At 38.0% G+C, this 19,519-nt stretch overlaps 1 protein-coding gene across 14 annotated transcripts in view; it reads right to left on the minus strand.

The window, feature by feature from the left end:
- The window catches only part of DNM3 (dynamin 3), a 559,650-nt gene that overhangs the window by 148,513 nt on the left and 391,618 nt on the right, over positions 1–19,519 (minus strand). For all 14 annotated transcript variants that reach the window (XM_045452915.1, XM_045452913.1, XM_045452909.1 and 11 more), the window contains one exon: positions 7,958–8,067. In XM_045452915.1, coding sequence (XP_045308871.1) covers positions 7,958–8,067 — 110 coding nt within the window. The remainder of the gene's footprint in view (positions 1–7,957; positions 8,068–19,519) is intronic.

Here is a 19,519-nt window from a genome sequence, read left to right on the forward strand (position 1 = left end):
CCTCAAGCGCTGAAGTCACTGCAACTAGTAACAATTCCTTCCATTTATAAAAATCTAAGCACTAAAACACTGTTTAGAATGGCTCAAAAATCTGGTCACCAGACTCATAAAGATCATATTAATTCACCAGGACACTGAAGGCTTTTTAAAGAAGGATGTTAAATGTATCAATTCTTACACACCTGATGACTGGGAATTACAGAATAACTGTTTTAAAACTTTATAGTGGAAAATTGAAATAGCAACTGAATGAGCTCTTAGGAATAATGCTGTGGTACAAGTAGCAATGACTAATATAGTTTTTTAAGAACTATAGCAAGGGTACTGGTCAGGTCTATGTTGGGCTTTGCAAATGAGACTAAAAAGCATTCCATGGAAATTTGTAAGACCTAAGAACAAACTGAAATACCTCCACGAGAAGTTAAAAATCTCTTCATCCCTGCTCTTTTGGGAACAATTCCAATTAAAATATTAGGTAGAATTCCTGTTCCATAGTTAATATCAAACTGTGGTATCAGAAAGAGCCCTAGGTCAGGAGACACCTGGCCCGGGTTCCAGTTCTGTCTCTGTCATTAACGGCTTCTGTGACACGGGGAAGGCATTTAACTGTTATGGGTGTCAACTCTTTAACCTGTGAGATGAGGACAGACAAGATTATGTCTAAGGTCTCAGAGAACCCTAGAAATCCATGACATTTTATATTACATTGGTGATAACCCCAGTGTTCACACAGGAGCTGTTAGCTCCAAGCCAATACATCTCCCACGGGTCTGCTGAATGGCTGAATAAATTGATCCAAAACGCTGCAGTGGAAGACAGAGATGAAGCATACAAATCAACAGAAGCATTTACAAAATCTCTCCTAAAATCTCTTGTACATCTCTTCTGAAATGGATAAATTACCAAAAGCAAGAATAGAACTTTCCTTATAAGATCATGTCTCAGAAGAAAGAAAAAAATAGGAACATAACCTCAGAATCACCCTCAGTGGTGAAAAGAATATCGTTTAAGTATAGCTGATAGAATTATGCTAAGCATATGGGCTTTTGAGAGATGCAGGGTTTTCCATCTACATAAAATATTAAAATACATAAACTTACATGGGAAAGTCCAGTTCAATAAACTCCGTGGAGGGAAAAAAAAGAATGTTTTTATTTTTTAAACTAGGGCTCATCTTGCCTTTGAAATTAGCTTCTTCTCCTCCAGAACAGTCTGGCAACAGATTAAGCAACATTTCCCAACCATTTGCTTTGACTAATACTATTTCCTCTTTGGGATACTCTGTTCAATTTCCTCTCCATCAATTCATGCCAAGACCCAATAGAAGTCACCTGCCATGCTGCTAACTACTGCTTGTGGGACTTCAGTACTAGAATGAAATATGCTTTCATAGATCTGGTTAAATGTTTCCTTACACACTATAACCCATTTGTTTCATGTATAATATTCTTTCAACTAGACTACCTTTTCTTCCTCCCCACCCCCCCTTTTTTTTACCTCTTCATTGATTCTTACATTTTCTGTCTTAAGATTAGTGAAAAGTGAGGGGTGCCTGGGTGGCTCACTCGGTTAAGTGTCCAACCTTGGCTCAGGTCATGATCTTATGGTTCGTGGGTCTGAGCCCTCTGTCAGGCTTTGTGCTGACAGCTCAGAGCCTGAAACCTGCTTCGGATTCTGTGTCTCCCTCTTTTTCTGCCCCTCCCCCACTCATGCTCTGTTTCTGTTTCTCAAAAATAAATAAAAATTAAAAAAATTAAAAAAAAGATTAGTAAAAAATGAATGTTGTATGACACTCATTGGTGATTACAAATGCCATGCAAAACAAGATCTATCTTGTATTTCATTTAAAATACCAATACTGACATGTATAGCTGATAATGTGGAAATGCCTAATAAACACTTTGGAGTGAATAAAAGAATAGATATTTTTTTATTGAGAGATAAACAGGAGAACAGGAGAATAACAGCTGCTTTTCTCTAATTGGTTTGTAAAAACATTCATGTTTGTAAACACAGGGAACTCCCAGACTGTCCTTCTAGGTTCACTTTTATCATAATCTTTACTTCTTGGGGGATTCAGAAACATAGTTTTGTGTTTCAACAATGTAATGGTAATGAAAGGCCATGCCATTTTAACCAAAATGGCAGATTACAAAATTTTAAAACTCTTTCCTACAAGAAATCAAATATTGCTGAAAAACATTATTTTAAGTGCCTAACCTATTTCTGAAATGAAAGAAGTCCTTAAGAGGAAACAAAGACTGTCACTTTTGACGCTAGGTGGTCTCATTTTCAGTAACCAAAAGGCTTGGACTATGGTAGCCCAAAAGAATGGGAAACAAGATCTTGGGATTTATGTGACAGCCAGCACTCTCCAAAGGCCACATTCTCAGAAAAAGAATGGACTGAGAAAAAAAAATCTGTCCATTAGCAAAGATGACAGACAAGTTGTTTTGGCCTGGTCACAGATGAAGAGAGTATCAGTGAACTGGAAGATGGCACTAAAGAAATGACCCAAAATGAGGTACAAAGAGACATATATGTATAAAAAAGAATAGGATAAAGTGGCTTAGTATATGTCTAATAGGTATTTTTGGAATAACAAAAAGGAGCAGAGAAGAGACAAAAGAGAATGATATACAGTTTTTCAAACTTTATGAAAATTATGAATCCTCATTGGGAAACACAACAAATCCCAAGCAGAAGATATAAAGCAAAACACATATAAACACATCATACTGAAACTTCAGTATACCAAAGGCAAAAGGGATATTGAAATCATTCAGTGAGAAAATACAGATTAACTATAAAAAGGAGCGACAGATTATTTCTTAAAAGCTGAAGCCAGACTACAGGGGGAAAATGACTTCAAAGTTATGAGATAAGAACCATGAATATACAATTTAATATCCAACAGAAGTATTATTCAAAAATGAGAGCAAAATAAAAACATTTTCAGGAAAATAAACACCTGAGAGTTACAAGCAAGTGGCACACACTGAAGGGATTTCTAAAGGATGCACTTTGGCGTGGAGAATGAACCAAAATCAAACACTAGGATGCAAGAAGAAAAGTGAACAAAGGAATTGACAATTGTGTTAATATATCTAAACAAACATTTCCTATATGAACCAATTTTAAAAAGGTAGTAAGAAAGTAAGATGGAACTCAAATACTGGGTAACAATAATGTAGAAATCAGGAGAGTTAGTGGACTTAAAGAGTTTCAAGGTCATTTTGGAAAAAGAGTAGAAAAGACTAACTTCAAACTCAAATAAAAATGAGGTATAAACAAAGAATTAAAATAAAGAATATAACTACTAGGTAGGCAAGGAGAAAAATAAATTAACCTGAATTTAAAGAAAAAGAAGTCAGGGTGCACTTGGGTGGCTCAGTCAGTTAAGTGTCCCACTCTTGATTTTGGCTCAGGTCATGATCTCATGATTTGTGAGTTCAAGCCCTGAGTCATGCTCTGCACTGACATCACTGGAGCCTGCTTGGGATTCTCTCTCTCTCCCTCTCTCTCTGCTCCTCCCCCGCTCACCCACACATACATGTGTTCTCTCTCTCTCTCTCTCTCTCAAAACAAACAAACTTAAAAAAAAAAAAAAAAGAAGAAGTCAGGAAAAAAAGTGGGGAGGGTGGAAAACAAGTATAGAAAAGGCAGGATAAGAGAAAGACTAAAATAAGATGTTCAAATAAATTCAATGAGTCAGTTATAAAGATATAAATGGACTAAATTCACTAGTTAAAAGAAAAAGATCTTACATGAGATTAAAAACAAACAAATACAGATACATGCTAGTATAAGAGAAGACTTAGTAAAAATACAAAATGGTTGATGGCAAAAAGGTAAAAAAGGTTACAAAAAGGTAAAAAATGGTTGATGGCAAAAAGGTAAAAAAGTCTCTCAAAAAATCCCTCTCTCTCAAAGATGGATAAACATTTTTTTTCAAAAAAATGATAAACCAAGAAAATATTAACTAAAATAAAGGTAGTATAGTTATATTAAGAGTAGACAAAATAAATGTTAAGGCAAATAGCACTGTTAGGAATAAAGAGGGTTGTCACAAAATTATATACATAGTATATATATACAGTACATATACACAATATATACATATTATATACACATATATACATATATAAGTATATATAAAGAGAGAGAGAGAGAGACATCAGGAAGATAACACAATTCTAAACTTGCAAGAACCAATAACATAGATTGGCCTCAAAATACATAAAACAAAAATTGACAGACTAATAAAATAATCAAGCTCATAATCACAAAGTGAGATTTTTAATACCCCTCTGATAAAGTGAGATTCTTTATGGCTTTCTTTTATCTGTCTCCCTGCCAACACCCTTCTCTGGAACGTAATCTACAGTGTACCATCTTTTTTGTCTATTTTATTTGCAATGTATTTTAAGTACATAGAAAAGTACCTGGCACATAATGGCTGCCTAATATAAACTTGCTGAGTGTTTTAATTAATATGAAAAAAAGATAGTAACTATAGAGATTGAATAATGTAATTAACAAGCATAATCCAGTAGACTTTCATGGAACCCCACACTCCCAAATCAATACATTCTTCTCAAGTACACATGGAATATTTATGAAAATTCACCATGTGCTAACTGTATTCTCTGACCACAATACAATTAAGTTAGAAATCAACAATGGCAAACCAATAAAAGTCCATGCACTATAAACTGTAAACATACTTCTAAATGATTCAGAGAAGAAATCATAAAAAAGAAACAGAAGATTGAAGAAAACAGAACTTAATGATAATAAAAAATATTATACCTCAAAATCTGTGGTAAGCAGCTAAAGACTACCTAGAGGAAGATCTATAGATTTACATATATATATAAGAAAAAGAAAGGACAAAAATTGATGAGCTACACATCTAGATTAAGAAGTTAGGAAAAAATACTACAAAATAAACATAAATACAAGGAAGAAAATATTGAAGAAAGGAGCAGAGATTATAGAAATCTCTGTGTATAGAAAAAAATCTATGTGTATAGAAAAAATATACACAATAAAGGATCAAAAGAGTCAAAAGCTGCTTCTTTGAAAAAGTAAAAGTCTGGCGAGAATGATCATGTTAAAAAAGACTTAATATTAAAAATAAAAAGGGGTCAAATTTCAGATACAGCAGAAATTTGAAAAAATAGAACCTTAAGAAATACTTGAGGCTAATGGACTGAAAAATGAACAGAATGGATGATTTCCTAGGAAAAATACAGTTTGTCCAAACTGACACATGATAAAAATAGAAAACCTAACAAACCCATAATTATTAAATACGTTAAATCACTAGTTTAAAGCTTACTTACCAAAACTGTCCACTAGGCCCTGATGTTTTTATGGGTGAGTTCTACCACATAATCCATTAACAGTTAATCCCTATCTTATACAGAATGTTCCTAAGAACAATGAGAACTTCATCCCACTTCAATTATAAAGCTAACACAAACTTGATATGAAACCAGGCAGGGACAGCACAAAAAAGGACATTTACAGGCCAATATCACTTATAACCATAGTTGCAAATGCTAGCAAACAAGCCAGGAACACATCATAAAGAACACTACTTCGTGATTTAGCTAGTTTAATCTCAGGAGATCAGGATGGTTTAAGTATATTAGAAGGCCTATTAGTATATTTCATTACATGAACAGATAAAGAAGAAAATCATACAATCTCTGTAGAGACAGAAAAAGTGCTTGATAAAATTCAACATCCATTCATGATAAAAACAGAAACAGAAACCGAAACCTTAGCGACTAGGAACCCAAGGGGTCTTCTTTACCTGATATCAGTTACCTATCAGAAAGTACTTAATTATAAAATTATGAAATAACTTTCCCTAAAATACGAAACAAACCAAGGATGCCCAATTGTATTCAACATTGTACTGGAGGTCCTGGCCAGTACAAAACTAATTGAAAATAATCAAGATTTCAGGCCATAAGACAACAGCAAATATGCCTGTAGATGGGACATCCTCGTACTCACAGAGGTCTCTGAGAAGTGGCTGAAGAATTCAATACCTTCCAAGAACCCTAGGATTCCAGAATACCCAGAATTTTAGAGGTCCAGAGTTATCTTATTTTGGTGTCTTTTGCTCTCTTTAAAATATAAGTTGCAGTTCATCTAAAAAAGCTACTCTACCATTGTCTAATTTTTTTTTTTTTTAATTTTTTTTTTTTTCAACGTTTATTTATTTTTTGGGACAGAGAGAGACAGAGCATGAACGGGGGAGGGGCAGAGAGAGAGGGAGACACAGAATCGGAAACAGGCTCCAGGCTCTGAGCCATCAGCCCAGAGCCCGACGCGGGGCTCGAACTCACGGACCGCGAGATCGCGACCTGGCTGAAGTCGGTCGCTTAACCGACTGCGCCACCCAGGCGCCCCTCTAATTTTTTTTTTAAATTTTGTACCAAGCCCTTTTATAACCTGAACTTTCCAGGTTGATGAAGAACTCAAATTGACCTCCTATGTAGTAGTCACACTTCGACCCTGCATCCAGGCAGGAAGGCCAAGCACTTCTGTAAAGATTCCTTCAGGACCTCCCAGCTACCCTCTGCTTTGAGCAAAGTATGTAAACAGTACTGTTTGGCCCTAGTATGAGCAACCCTACTGCTCTCTCCAGGAAATCTTTTTATTCTTTATCATCACAGTGTTTTTTTTCATAAGCTACTCTCAAATAATACTAGGTCTTTAAAAACTCCCATCTCAGTATTTGGTAGGGGAGTTATATTTAATTTTCTTTCCCCTTGATCCTTTAAATGACTAGCTCTTGTGGTTTTTCTAGGTATTTTTGTATAATGAGTCACTCTGAGCAACTGACTGGGAATGTAGGAAGAAGACTTCTTTTGCTATTTTAATGTACTGTGTGATTGACCCTGGGACGGTCATTGAACCCAATCAAGGAACTTCATTCATTGCTAAATAAAGATAAAAGGCCTGAAGAGATAGGTTAAAATTAGACCCTGTCACCTAATGACTCAGTCTCTTAATAACTGACTCATAGAAATTAATTAGCTTTTTCCTATAACATTGCCATTTGGAAAAGATCTCCTTGTTATCCTTGTCTCATTGTAGCACTTTTACATCTCTCTATTCCATCCTCTGTTACCTCTCCATTTGTTTATATTTAATTTTACTGCTTAACTTCAGTGAGTAACCGTGGAACTCCATGATAATCAGCCCCAAATTAAGTTTCGACGTTGTAGGTGAGTGGCAGTAAAAAACAAACAACAATAATAAGACACAAGTGGAAGGAAAAGTGGATTTAGACACAGTAGTCCTACTTCAGTTTTAAGCTGTCTCATATACTAATTTTATGATCTTAAGAAAATCAGTTAACCTCTCTGAACTACAGTTCTACTTTATGAAATGGTAACCACACTACTCTATCTTTCTACCTTATGAGAAACTGTTTTTAAAAAAATCAAACAATGAACATGCACAGTGCTTTGAAAAACTGGGAAGTACTACATATCTGTATTTACATTAAGTGAATCATTCTACTCACCAATGCAAAAATGCCCTCCCAAAATATATAAGGTCTTGAATAATATCCATCCATGCTGGACAGACACTATCAAAAGTTGTAACTGAGTAATTTGCAAGTATGTATGCAATAAATTGAGGACAAGAAAGACTTTAAAATAATAAAATGTACTTTAAGAATGAAAGCAGCATGATTTGGGTGCCTGCTGGAAGAACAGGGAATACTTGAAGATCCTTCTTATTCTAAGTTTTAATCCTGTGAACCCATAACCTATGGTGAAAGCTAAACATACAAAATAAAAGGAAAACCAAAGAGTTAACAAGTTCCCAGGTGGGACCAAAGGAACTCTTGTAAACATGGTCTCTAGGTGACACAGAAATTCAAGTAAAAAAAAATCTGAAGACAGAAGCTGCTTCATTTTCTTACCTTTGTTCTGTATTAAAAAGTGCAAAGATGTGCTTGCTAGACATAAAGCTTTTTTCCACATCCCGAACTTTCAGGTTGTCCAAGGGAAGCATATACTTCTTTTCTTTTTCCTATTGAGAGAGAAAGAGATGGAGAGAGAATTGGCTTTAATAAAAGATCCTGAAGGCTGCCAAGGGCAACTCATCACCTGAGTTGTCCAACATTTGATTACAGTATTTTGATACCAGCTACCAAGGAATAAAAGCTATCTGAGAAAAGAGACTCCAATGATTCTCAACACACGGGTTGCAAGGATGAGGGGAGGAAAAGTGTGGAGGAAGGAAGGCCTCAGTGATAGAGAGAACACATGGTCCTCCACCCTTTCTTCCTCATGTGGGTCCCCTTAGATGTTTTAAAATGTTAGTTTGATATTAAGAATTTAGCCATCTGTTAATATTTAGCAAAAATGTTCTGGTCCTAATTCAATGAGAAATGCCAGATGGATTTCATTTCATATTTTATTTGCAGCCTAAGCAGTTTTGATAGCCAGTGCTGGCAGGGACGGGAAGCACAGGACCCCAGTATGAAATACCCCCTATAAACTAGATAAAGCACAGCAAAATATTTCCTTCATTTGGGTCTGGAATAAAATGTGGGTCCAGAAAAAAGTGATTCCATTAAATTGTTGACCTCTTTGAGAAACAAAAGAACCCATTAGAAGTAGACTGATATTAACTAGAATAAATTCTCTTTTAAAATTAACAATTCTTTAGGAAGAAAATGGACATTGGGTGGGGAGGGAGGTCTGCAAATGGGGCCAAACTGGTCTTAGTGAAACATACTGGATGCTAAAGAATAATGAAAAACATTTACATTTAGGGATTGGCCCAGGGGCAATATTACCATATGTATAAATGCCTAATGATCAGTCTAGGAGGAGAGAGCCAAACACTCAGCTGAAGAAACCTAGTCAATATCTATTACCAGGGGTATTCTAGCACAGTCCTTGTTCAACAGTAGCCCTGTGTATGGCCCCAGCCTATATCTCTTGTGCTGGTCCTAAGAAAAAGCAGGACTAGACTCCAGCGGAGGGAAGCATAGAGACTTACTCACAACTTTTAATAAACAACTATTAACTGTATTTCCTGTCGAAAAGTACATGTGCTGTACAAACATGTTTGACATAAGTCTTTTGGTTCCTACAGCACTAGGCTCTGTAGTGTGGAGCAGAACTCTGTGTGTGTGTGTGTGTGTGTGTGTGTGTGTGTGTGTGTATGTCTGTGTGGGTGTGTGTGTGTGTGTGTGTGTGTGTGCACGTGCTCTCTAGCCAGCTTGTGGTAGCCATGTTGTCTGCAGACCCCACAGAGTTATTGCCAGCAGAATCAGCTTTGCCACTCATTACTCTCAAATTAATTAGAGAAACTCTGGGCAGAACACATCAGATTAGTGAGGCAGAGAGAAATAGATGACTAAATCAGTTGAAGGAAGCTCGTTGGAGAACAAAATGGCTGTCCTGGCAGACAATATCATGTCTTCAAAGAAGATCAAAAAAACATAAAAGAAACTAAATGGAAGTGAGAGAAGCCTAAGAATAAACATGAAAAAGCAAAGCGCTGAAAGAAAATTCCAACATTTCTTGTACAAAAATTAATAATATTTCAGCAAACACAAGTATATTCTAAATAGCAAAATACATAATTTAAGTTACTGAAGTATCATAGTTGAGTCTAACTTCTTTGAAACACTTGTCAGACTATTTTAGGATAGAATTCTAACAGGAAAGATCACAGATTGAATGAAAAGCTATCCAATACATAATCAAATGAAAATGCTTGAAACCCAGGGAACATTTTTTTATTGGATGTTTTTCAATGCCCTAAATTTAAGCAGCTGGACTTTTTTAACGCACCATCCTATTCAACCTTTTGAAATGATGGATTCGCCTTTTAATGGGAAATCTGCATTTCATTGTAAAGAAGGAACACAATGTCCTTGGCGTGTTTTCTATAGAAGTAGGCTCCCTTTCATATTGCGTTCTTTAGCCTATAGTGAAGACCAAAAATCCAGCAAGTTTACGTCAGACATTAAATGCTGGAGAAATACACACATATGCAGACAGGGGAACATGAAAAATGTAGCTTCATTTCCAAAATACTAAGTGTCATTTATCCATGGTTTTTGAGGACATATTGCTAAATTATTTCATAATCAAGAGTTTTAAGACTGACAAAGGGAGATGAAAAAGAAGATTCAGACTGATTTGTTCAATTAAAGTCTCTCTATCATGGATATTTCTAAAATTCTTGGTGCTCTGGGGAAAGAATGATGTTCTGTTAAAAGAACATCTTTAATACGAAGCAGCTAAAAGAAACAAAAGGAATTGAGGGGGAGAAAGAATAAACAGAATTATAATTTCCAAAATACAGTGAGTCTTAGCACTGTGAGTGCCAAAATACAGTGAGTCTTAGCACTTAGCTTAATTGAGACATTTGCTACATAATCTTTGTTAGTTCTATTAAACTGTCTAATAATACACTGTGCAATATGGTAGCCACCAGTTACAGGTCACTGTCGAACACTTTAAATGTAGCTAGTTAAATTGGGATATGCTTTAAGCATTAAACACATGCCAGATTTCAAAGACTTAGTGTGAGAAAAAGAATGTAAATGATCTCATCAATATTTTTTTAATGTTTATTTCCTTATTTTGAAAGAGAGAGAGAGAGAGAGAGCGCACACACATGCATCCAGAGGAGGGGCAGAGAGAGAGAATCCCAAGCATTCGATCCCACGAACCATGAGATCATGATCTGAGCCAAAATCAAGAGTCAGATGTTCAGCTGACTAAGCCACCCCAGATGCCCCCTCAGCAATGTTCATACTGGTATATGTTGGGGCAGCTGGCTTAGTTGATAGAACATGGCTGGCTCAATCGATAGAGCATGCAAATCTTGGTCTCAGGGCTGTAAGTTTAAGCTCCACTTGGGGTGTAGAGACTGCTTAAAAATATATTGATTATATGTTGAAATGATAATATTTTGAATATATTAGGGCAAACAAAATATTATTAAATGCAATTTTATCTGTTTATTTTTAGTGTTTTGCATATGGCTGCTAGACTATTTAAAATGATATATGTGGCTAATATTAACTTTCTATTGATGGCATTGAGCCCCATATACTTATCATCACTTTCCTTCCTCTCATCCACCCAATTTTTCTCCTCTAACCTCCCTGGTTCTGCCATTAGGTATATTTTTCATTCTCCCCATCACCCAATCTGAAACCTCACTATCATTTCTGACATATTGTTTTCCTTCACCCCCTTTGTTGCATCAAGACTATGTTGCATGGTATTGGCACAAAAACAGACACATAGACCAATGGAATAGAATAGAAACCCCAGAACTAGACCCACAAACGTATGGTCAACTCATCTTTGACAAAGCAGGAAAGAACATCCAATGGAAAAAAGACAGTCTCTTTAACAAATGGTGCTGGGAGAACTGGACAGCAACATGCAGAAGGTTGAAACTAGACCACTTTCTCACACCATTCACAAAAATAAACTCAAAATGGATAAAGGACCTGAATGTGAGACAGGAAACCATCAAAACCCTACAGGAGAAAGCAGGAAAAGACCTCTCTGACCTCAGCCGTAGCAATCTCTTACTCGACACATCCCCAAAGGCAAGGGAAATAAAAGCAAAAATGAATTACTGGGACCTTATGAAGATAAAAAGCTTCTGCACAGCAAAGGAAACAACCAACAAAACTAAAAGGCAACCAACGGAATGGGAAAAGATATTTGCAAATGACATATCGGACAAAGGGCTAGTATCCAAAATCTATAAAGAGCTCACCAAACTCCACACCTGAAAAACAAATAACCCAGTGAAGAAATGGGCAGAAAACATGAATAGACACTTCTCTAAAGAAGACATCCAGATGGCCAACAGGCACATGAAAAGATGTTCAACGTCGCTCCTTATCAGGGAAATACAAATCAAAACCACACTCAGATATCACCTCACGCCAGTCAGAGTGGCCAAAATGAACAAATCAGGAGACTCTAGATGCTGGCGAGGATGTGGAGAAACGGGAACCCTCTTGCACTGTTGGTGGGAATGCAAATTGGTGCAGCCGCTCTGGAAAGCAGTGTGGAGGTTCCTCAGAAAATTAAAAATAGACCTACCCTATGACCCAGCAATAGCACTGCTAGGAATTTATCCAAGGGATACAGGAGTACTGATGCCTAGGGGCACTTGTACCCCAATGTTTATAGCAGCACTCTCAACAATAGCCAAATTATGGAAAGAGCCTAAATGTCCATCAACTGATGAATGGATAAAGAAATTGTGATTTATATACACAATGGAATACTACGTGGCAATGAGAAAAACTGAAATATGGCCTTTTGTAGCAACGTGGATGGAACTGGAGAGTGTGATGCTAAGTGAAATAAGCCATACAGAAAAAGACAGATACCATATGGTTTCACTCTTATGTGGATCCTGAGAAAGTTAACAGAAGCCCATGGGGGAGGGGAAGGAAAAAAAAAAAAAAAGAGGTTAGAGTGGGAGAGAGCCAAAGCATAAGAGACTCTTAAAAACTGAGAACAAACTGAGGGTTGATGGGGGCTGGGAGGGAGGGGAGGGTGGGTGATGGGTATTGAGGAGGGCATCTTTTGGGATGAGCACTGGGTGTTGTATGGAAACCAATTTGACAATAGATTTCATATATTAAAAAAATAAATAAAAAATAAAAAAAAACAGCAAAAAAAAAAAAAAAAAAGACTATGTTGCATTCTGTTTGAAGCATTTGTCAGAGCTCCACTTATATGACATTCCCACCACATTAGTCCAGGTCTCCGACATCTCACAAGCATGTGGTTTTACATGGTCTCCTATCCAGTCCCCTTGCTTTCTAATTCCTCAAATATCACCAATTTTCTAAAACTACTCTGTCTAATTCATTACAGTCCTTCCAAATGTTCACATCTCTCTATCATTTATGGGAGAAAATCCATGAAACTCCTTAACGTGACATTGGTCATTTTTGTCACATGAAACACCTACAAATTGGTCCAATCCTGATTTGTGAATATTTCTTTTACGCTTCCATAAAAGTCTCCATTTCAACCAAACACACCTTTGTCAACAGTCTTTTCCCAACTTGAGATACCCTCTCAACTTCTCCCTAACACATCAGTTTATTATTTAGAGTCAAGTTCAAGTTCAACGTTCTGTGCAAAAAGTTTTCCAAAGTTTATGACTATCTCTTTCTCACTCCCCAACCTCTCTCCTTTCAATTCACATAATAGGTATTGTTTATTCTATTCATCTTGGGTTTTTTGTCTTTAAATGTGTACTCATTTTTCAGAGAGAGCATGAGCAGAGGAGCGGCAAAGAGAGAGGGACAGAGGATCCAAAGCAGGCTCTGAACTGACAGCAGTGAGTGCGCTGTGGGGCTTGAACTCATGAACCATGAGATCATGAACTGAGTCAAAGTCGGACACTCAACTGACTGAGCCACCCAGGTGCCCTCTACTCATTTTGAGTTATATGTTATATAAGGTATGCTCATCTTATAAATGCATATTACATAACAAATCTGTGTGAAGGTTATTCATTTGTAATTTGGAACGTTCAATCAATTCTATTGTTCAAGTAGGTTACGTTTGCAAAGAAAAATAAAAAGCAGAAAATGTTTTGCAACATTTGTAAATAAGATGTAATTTGATACTTTAAACATTTTACCTTAATAGACATTTTTGGAGGAAGCACTTGTAAAATTTTAGAGAAAGGTTTTTCCCATGGAGAGTCAGAAAGAAACTTCTGCAAAAAAAGCTTTAGAAGCTGATGTCACTAATTCAACATACATTTTTTCCTTTTTAAACATGGTAACTTTGCTCTCCTCCATACAAAATGGTTACCAGCACTACTTGTATGGGAGGCATCCGGGAATTCTTTGTTCAAAGAGGGGACATGAGAGATGATGTGTTTTTTCCTTGCAGTAACTTGACAAGTATTAGAAGAAGGAGAAATAAGACAGACCCCCAAAAGGATGCATTAAATATGTGAAAAAGTGTTGTATGAGGTGGAAATAACTGAACTGTGAGCTGTGAGTGGTAAAAGGCAGATGAATTAAGGTAGAAGGAGGTGGTAATTATATGATGGCTACATGATATGTTCACTGACCTTGAAAGGAAATGAAAGGATCGATGAGGGACAGATGGGGCCAATGATGGGGTTCTAGCTGGCAGAGCACTGCCAATATAACTCGGTTGCTTAGAAGGAGCTACAGTGGGTATGAGGAGAAGGTTGGGCATGGGGAGGAATATCTCCTGAGGATGCACAGCATTGCAAAGTCTTTATACACTGGTGGTTTATATGTAGGGAGTTTCATAACTTGGGGAATCTTTGTGTGGCCTTGGGTTGACGAACTACCTTGAATCTTATTTGTACGTACATTTTCTCACTAGCAAGGCAACAAAATATTCAAGGATAAGACAATGACTTCTTCATTTGTATGCATTACAGTACCTAGTAGAGTGTTGGCCATTGAAATTTATACACATATTATAAATACTTGTTGAATTAACTCGAAAATGTCTGATAACCAAAGCCAAATGTTGAGTAAAATATGTGATAGTCACATATATTTGAGAATCAAATAAAAATTCTGTGGGAAAGAAAAAAACCTGTAAAGATGCTTGACTGATTGGCACTGTTTTTCTTTCCTTTTTTTAATGTTTATTTATTTTGAGAGAGAGAACGTGCATGGGTGCAAGCAGGGGAGGGGCAGAGAGAGAGAGGGAGAGAGAGAATCCTAAGCAGGCTCCGTGCTCTCAGTGTAGAGCCCAACATGGAGCTTGAACTCACGAAGCATAAGATCATGACCTGAGTCAGACGCTTACCTGACTGAGCCACCCAGGTGCCCCAGCACTGCTTTCAACCATTAAATGTTTACAAAGTTTAGACTGATTGCCATGTTTTTTACTCTCTCTGCCTCTGCTTGTATGGCTGCTACCTGTTAGGAATGTTTTCTTCTCTGCAAGAAGGCACATATTCGTGGCCTTGAAATTTATGTCAAGTGCCATCTCTTCCACGAAGCCTACCCTGATTATGGTATGTCATACATGTCTTTTTCTGAGAGCGCCCACATTTTCCATGATTTTTGTCCTAGGTTACATAGGATGCTGTTTCTTATTTATGCTCAGATGCCTCTTCAAATAAGTTGGACACTCCTTGAGGGCAAGGTTTATGTTAAAATTCTTTTGTGTTTACACTTAATAGTAACACACTGCTGCATATACACATGCTGTTTAATACACTTTTGACTTAAGGATGCAGCAGAAACAAAATGCCAACATGACGAAATTCTACAACTATGTTGTATGTATACTGTTTTGCTACCATGTCTACCTGTCTATTATGTCTACTAATGTCGATACTATTATGTTAAAAATTAAACAGATGTGATATTAAACACTTATTTTTAATGGCTGAAAGATTGATTTTGAATGAATTTGCTATAGCATATAAGGTGAAGCTTTACTAACCTAGACCAGGCCAGAAGGTTTACAAACAGGGAAACTAAGGACATTATCCTGGGTTTGGGGGTGGGTACCTGGGCCAAGAAAAATATGATGCTCCCGTAAATTAATGCTAACCTTTCATCCTTTGAGTAACTTACACAAGAGTTATGTAAGCATACATATTCATCATGCTCCTCACCCCCACCTCATTCTCCAAGATGAACGGTACTGCCATTCAGAGTAAATTCAAATTTCTCAACATGCCCATTGCGCCAACCTCAGGACTCCTGCTTTCCAGGAAAATCATGCATTTTTATTTTCCATACAGAACACGTCTAATCATATCTCCTTGGGTTTTTTTTTCTGTACTATTTCTTCCACTAGAAATACCTTTGTCTACTTGCCATTCTGCTTCTCTTCCTCACAAAATTCCTGCAAAAGATTATTCCACCTAGTTCAGACCTAGTGCACATTTTTTTTCTTAAAGTATTACAGGTCTCATTTTTTCTGTCTTCTTTTCCTTCTCCATCCCACTTGCAGACTTATTATTTTTAAATCAGTGGGATCCTTAAAAAAAAATCTGACACCAAAGCTAATTCTATTGGGTAGATTAAAAAGTGAAGTTCCTCTGATTAAGGTCAGAGTGGGGCTATGAGAAAACCTGCCCATTAGACTCATCTTCTAGCTCTGATGTCACCTCTATGAATTGCAGTTGAACACCTAAGGACTCTGGTACACAGGCCTGGATCTCCTTGCTCTCCTGGTGTTCCCATAGCTCTGCTCTCACCCCAGTTTGTCTGGAACTCGATGGGCCTCATCTGTCTAAGTCTCCTACACCAAGTAGCTCTATCTAGCTCCCTGTGACTTTTTAAAAAGTTTTTTTTTTTTTTAATGTTTATTTACTTTTGAGACAATGCGAGAGACAGTACAAGCAGCGGAGGGGCAGACAGAGGGAGACACAGAATCCAAAGCGGGCTCCAGGCCCCGAGTTGTCCGCCCAGAGCCCGACCCGGGGCTCGAACTCATGAACCATGAGATCATGACCTGAGCCGAAGTCAGACGCTTAACCGACTGAGCCACTTGGCGCCCCAAGCTCCCTGTGACTGCTAACTCAGTAAACAGATCTCTTAGAACCATGGATATGATTTAGCAAATCCTTCCAGTTCAAACCACTGTCATACCCTTGTCTGACTAACTGGGCACTGTGATGTGCCCAGAAATTCACTCAAGGATACAGTGCTCTCCAGCCATCAGAAATCCCTGCTGTGGCCAGACATAGCACTCAGGTGTCTTCAACCATTACCAGAATTTCTCTGCCCCCGGTCTGATCGCTTGACAGCACTTGTGTGCTTGGTTTACTTTCCCTCTTATTTTCCAAGAGGAAAAAATAAGTTTCCTGACTGTTTCACCTAAGTGTGCCTAGACCCTGCCTTTCCAACTACAAGGTAAGTGCCCAGGGAAAGAACAAACCTGCTACTATTGCCATCATTTCTGTGGTTGTTCATCATTGTGTGTGTCTTGCTCCCCTGCTACTCTGTAACTATTTCCTGACTTCCCTGTCAATGCATCGGCTCTTTGAGGGAAGCAATTGTTTCCTTCTTAGCTTTAGTTGCATAGTTGACATTCATCACACACAGTGTTTAATGAACATATGATTGAGTCCCCTTACGGCCTGGCAGAGTGCTTTACTTAGATTGGGGATTCAGAGATGATGATTGACTTATAAAATAATCAAAATATCAAAGAAAAAAAGAAAAAGCTATAAAAATATTGAAAATACCAGAATACTAGTTCCACATGCTTTTGAAGAGTCTGGTGTTTATTGCTATTAAGATGTTATAACTAGAGAGATGTACACGTATGAAACTCATAATACAAACTACCCATCTTTTCATTTGAGCTCTAATTCCCGGCTTTAATCAGAATTACATTTTGAGTAGTAAACAGCATCTGTGAGCCAGGAGGCTGCTAGTAAAAAGTACTTCTTTATATTTTTCCCTTGGACACTGAGGAAACTGCCTATGTGTATGTAGACTTTGATGGGCTGTCAGAGTAGGCCCAAGAAAACCCAATGGCTATGCCACTGGCTTCATGGCTGCCCCCTCTACACTCACTCAGATCCTTAAGGGGAGCTATATATTGGCATATCCCCATTGGGTAAGAGAAAAATAGTAATGCTCGCCATTACCCAACTGGAGACCCTACTTTTCCTGGCCCCTTCTGTCTCTTCAGAGTCCATTTCAATTTCCACCTCCTCCAGGAAGCCTGCCTGGCCATAAGAGCCCACTGGAGGGCTCCCTCCTCCATTCTCTTGTCATTCCTGGGCAATACCACTTCTTTTTTTCTTTTGCACTTGCTAACATCTTTCTGATATCGTTATTATGTTGCCTTCTTGTTTCTCACTTTGAGATTCACTGTTTGAATGTGCTGGTGACTGCTTTGCTTGAGCAGAGCCAACAGCACCAAGGCCCAGCCAGATGAGTGCTCTTTGGACTGCAGCCTCAGCTAAGTGTGACCCCAGAAGCCACGCTGAGCTCCGTATCCAGCAGAACACATTTGGTAGATGGAGGAAACATCTACGAATAAGGGCATGGCCATTACAGGGATTGTGTTAACTTGCTGTTTTGTTTTTTCCTGCCCGGTATTGTATGTATGGTGGCTTACATTTCAGTGGACTGGAAACTTTCCATTTCATTCAAGAAATATGTTCCATGTTGGGGCGCCTGGGTGGCGCAGTCGGTTAAGCGTCCGACTTCAGCCAGGTCACGATCTCGCGGTCCGTGAGTTCAAGCCCCGCGTCGGGCTCTGGGCTGATGGCTCAGAGCCTGGAGCCTGTTTCCGATTCTGTGTCTCCCTCTCTCTCTGCCCCTCCCCCGTTCATGCTCTGTCTCTCTCTGTCCCAAAAGTAAATAAACATTGAAAAAAAAAATTAACAACAAAAAAAAAAAGAAATATGTTCCATGTTAAAAAGCCTTGATTAAAGAGGAGACAAAAAAGTATATATTGTCCTACAGCTCCAGGTACCTCTAATATCCTCAAATGTGGACTCCCTCTCCTCCCCAAAAAAGGACTTTTGTAATTGTAAAGTGAGAAAACTAAACACTATATCTCAACTTTTAAATAGTTAATCTCTATATAAATACTTTTCTCTTTTCCCTCCCCCAAACCCATTTGGTAATAGTAAAAGAATAAAACGATATCGATCCACAAGGACAAAGAAAATGAGAAGGGAGAAAACAGTAGACAAGAATTTCCTGAAAGCTTTCAAAGAGAGAAGGTAGACAGAAAAGGATTCATTGACTTAGCATACAGAAAGGAGTTACTTCCCCAAATTCCTACAGCGGGAGACAATGGAGGAGAAGCCACCCAAGTGCATCCTGTCCTGTTCTTTGGAGGCACCTGAAGGGGGTAGTTTGGGGCTAAGACAGCAGGATCAGATAGTATGTATACATTAGTACAAAGATCAAATAATGACACAGGGTCACCTCCTTAACGCATAGCAGCCTGTTCCTACCCCCAGCAGGAGAACAGAGGCTTTTTCCCTAGAAAGAAAATTATACAAGAGAAGTTTGGGGGCCCAGAGATACGAGCAGGTGGAATAGCAAAAGTGGGACAAAAAGAAGAAAACTTAGTAAAAGTCTTCATACGGAAATATCCCTCGGCCACTTTCGCAGCCTTACTCCAGAGGGCTAACAACCAGATGTATTTCTCTGCCCCCACCAAGCAGGATATTGGACTGCTTTTCTCTGGGGAGCTAAATAGTTTCAGAGAAAATGCCCTATATTCTAACCTTTCAATGAAAAGAGAAGCTTGCTACCTGTTCACCTTACAGAGAGGTCCTATATTCAGCAAGCTTCACACATACATAGAGTTTCCAAGTAGCCGAATGGTACAGGCTCTTAATAGATTAGAAATATCACAGCTATCAAGTGGATTCTGAGGATGGGCTATCTCTATGACCAGTCCCAACTCCTTATAATGTTTGAGTTCAATTCAAAATTCTCTTTCTCTGCCCGATCTTGCTTTTGTAGCTAGGGCTCCAG

Source organism: Leopardus geoffroyi, chromosome C3 (assembly GCF_018350155.1).
Source record: "Leopardus geoffroyi isolate Oge1 chromosome C3, O.geoffroyi_Oge1_pat1.0, whole genome shotgun sequence".
NCBI classification, from domain to species: domain Eukaryota; kingdom Metazoa; phylum Chordata; class Mammalia; order Carnivora; family Felidae; genus Leopardus; species Leopardus geoffroyi.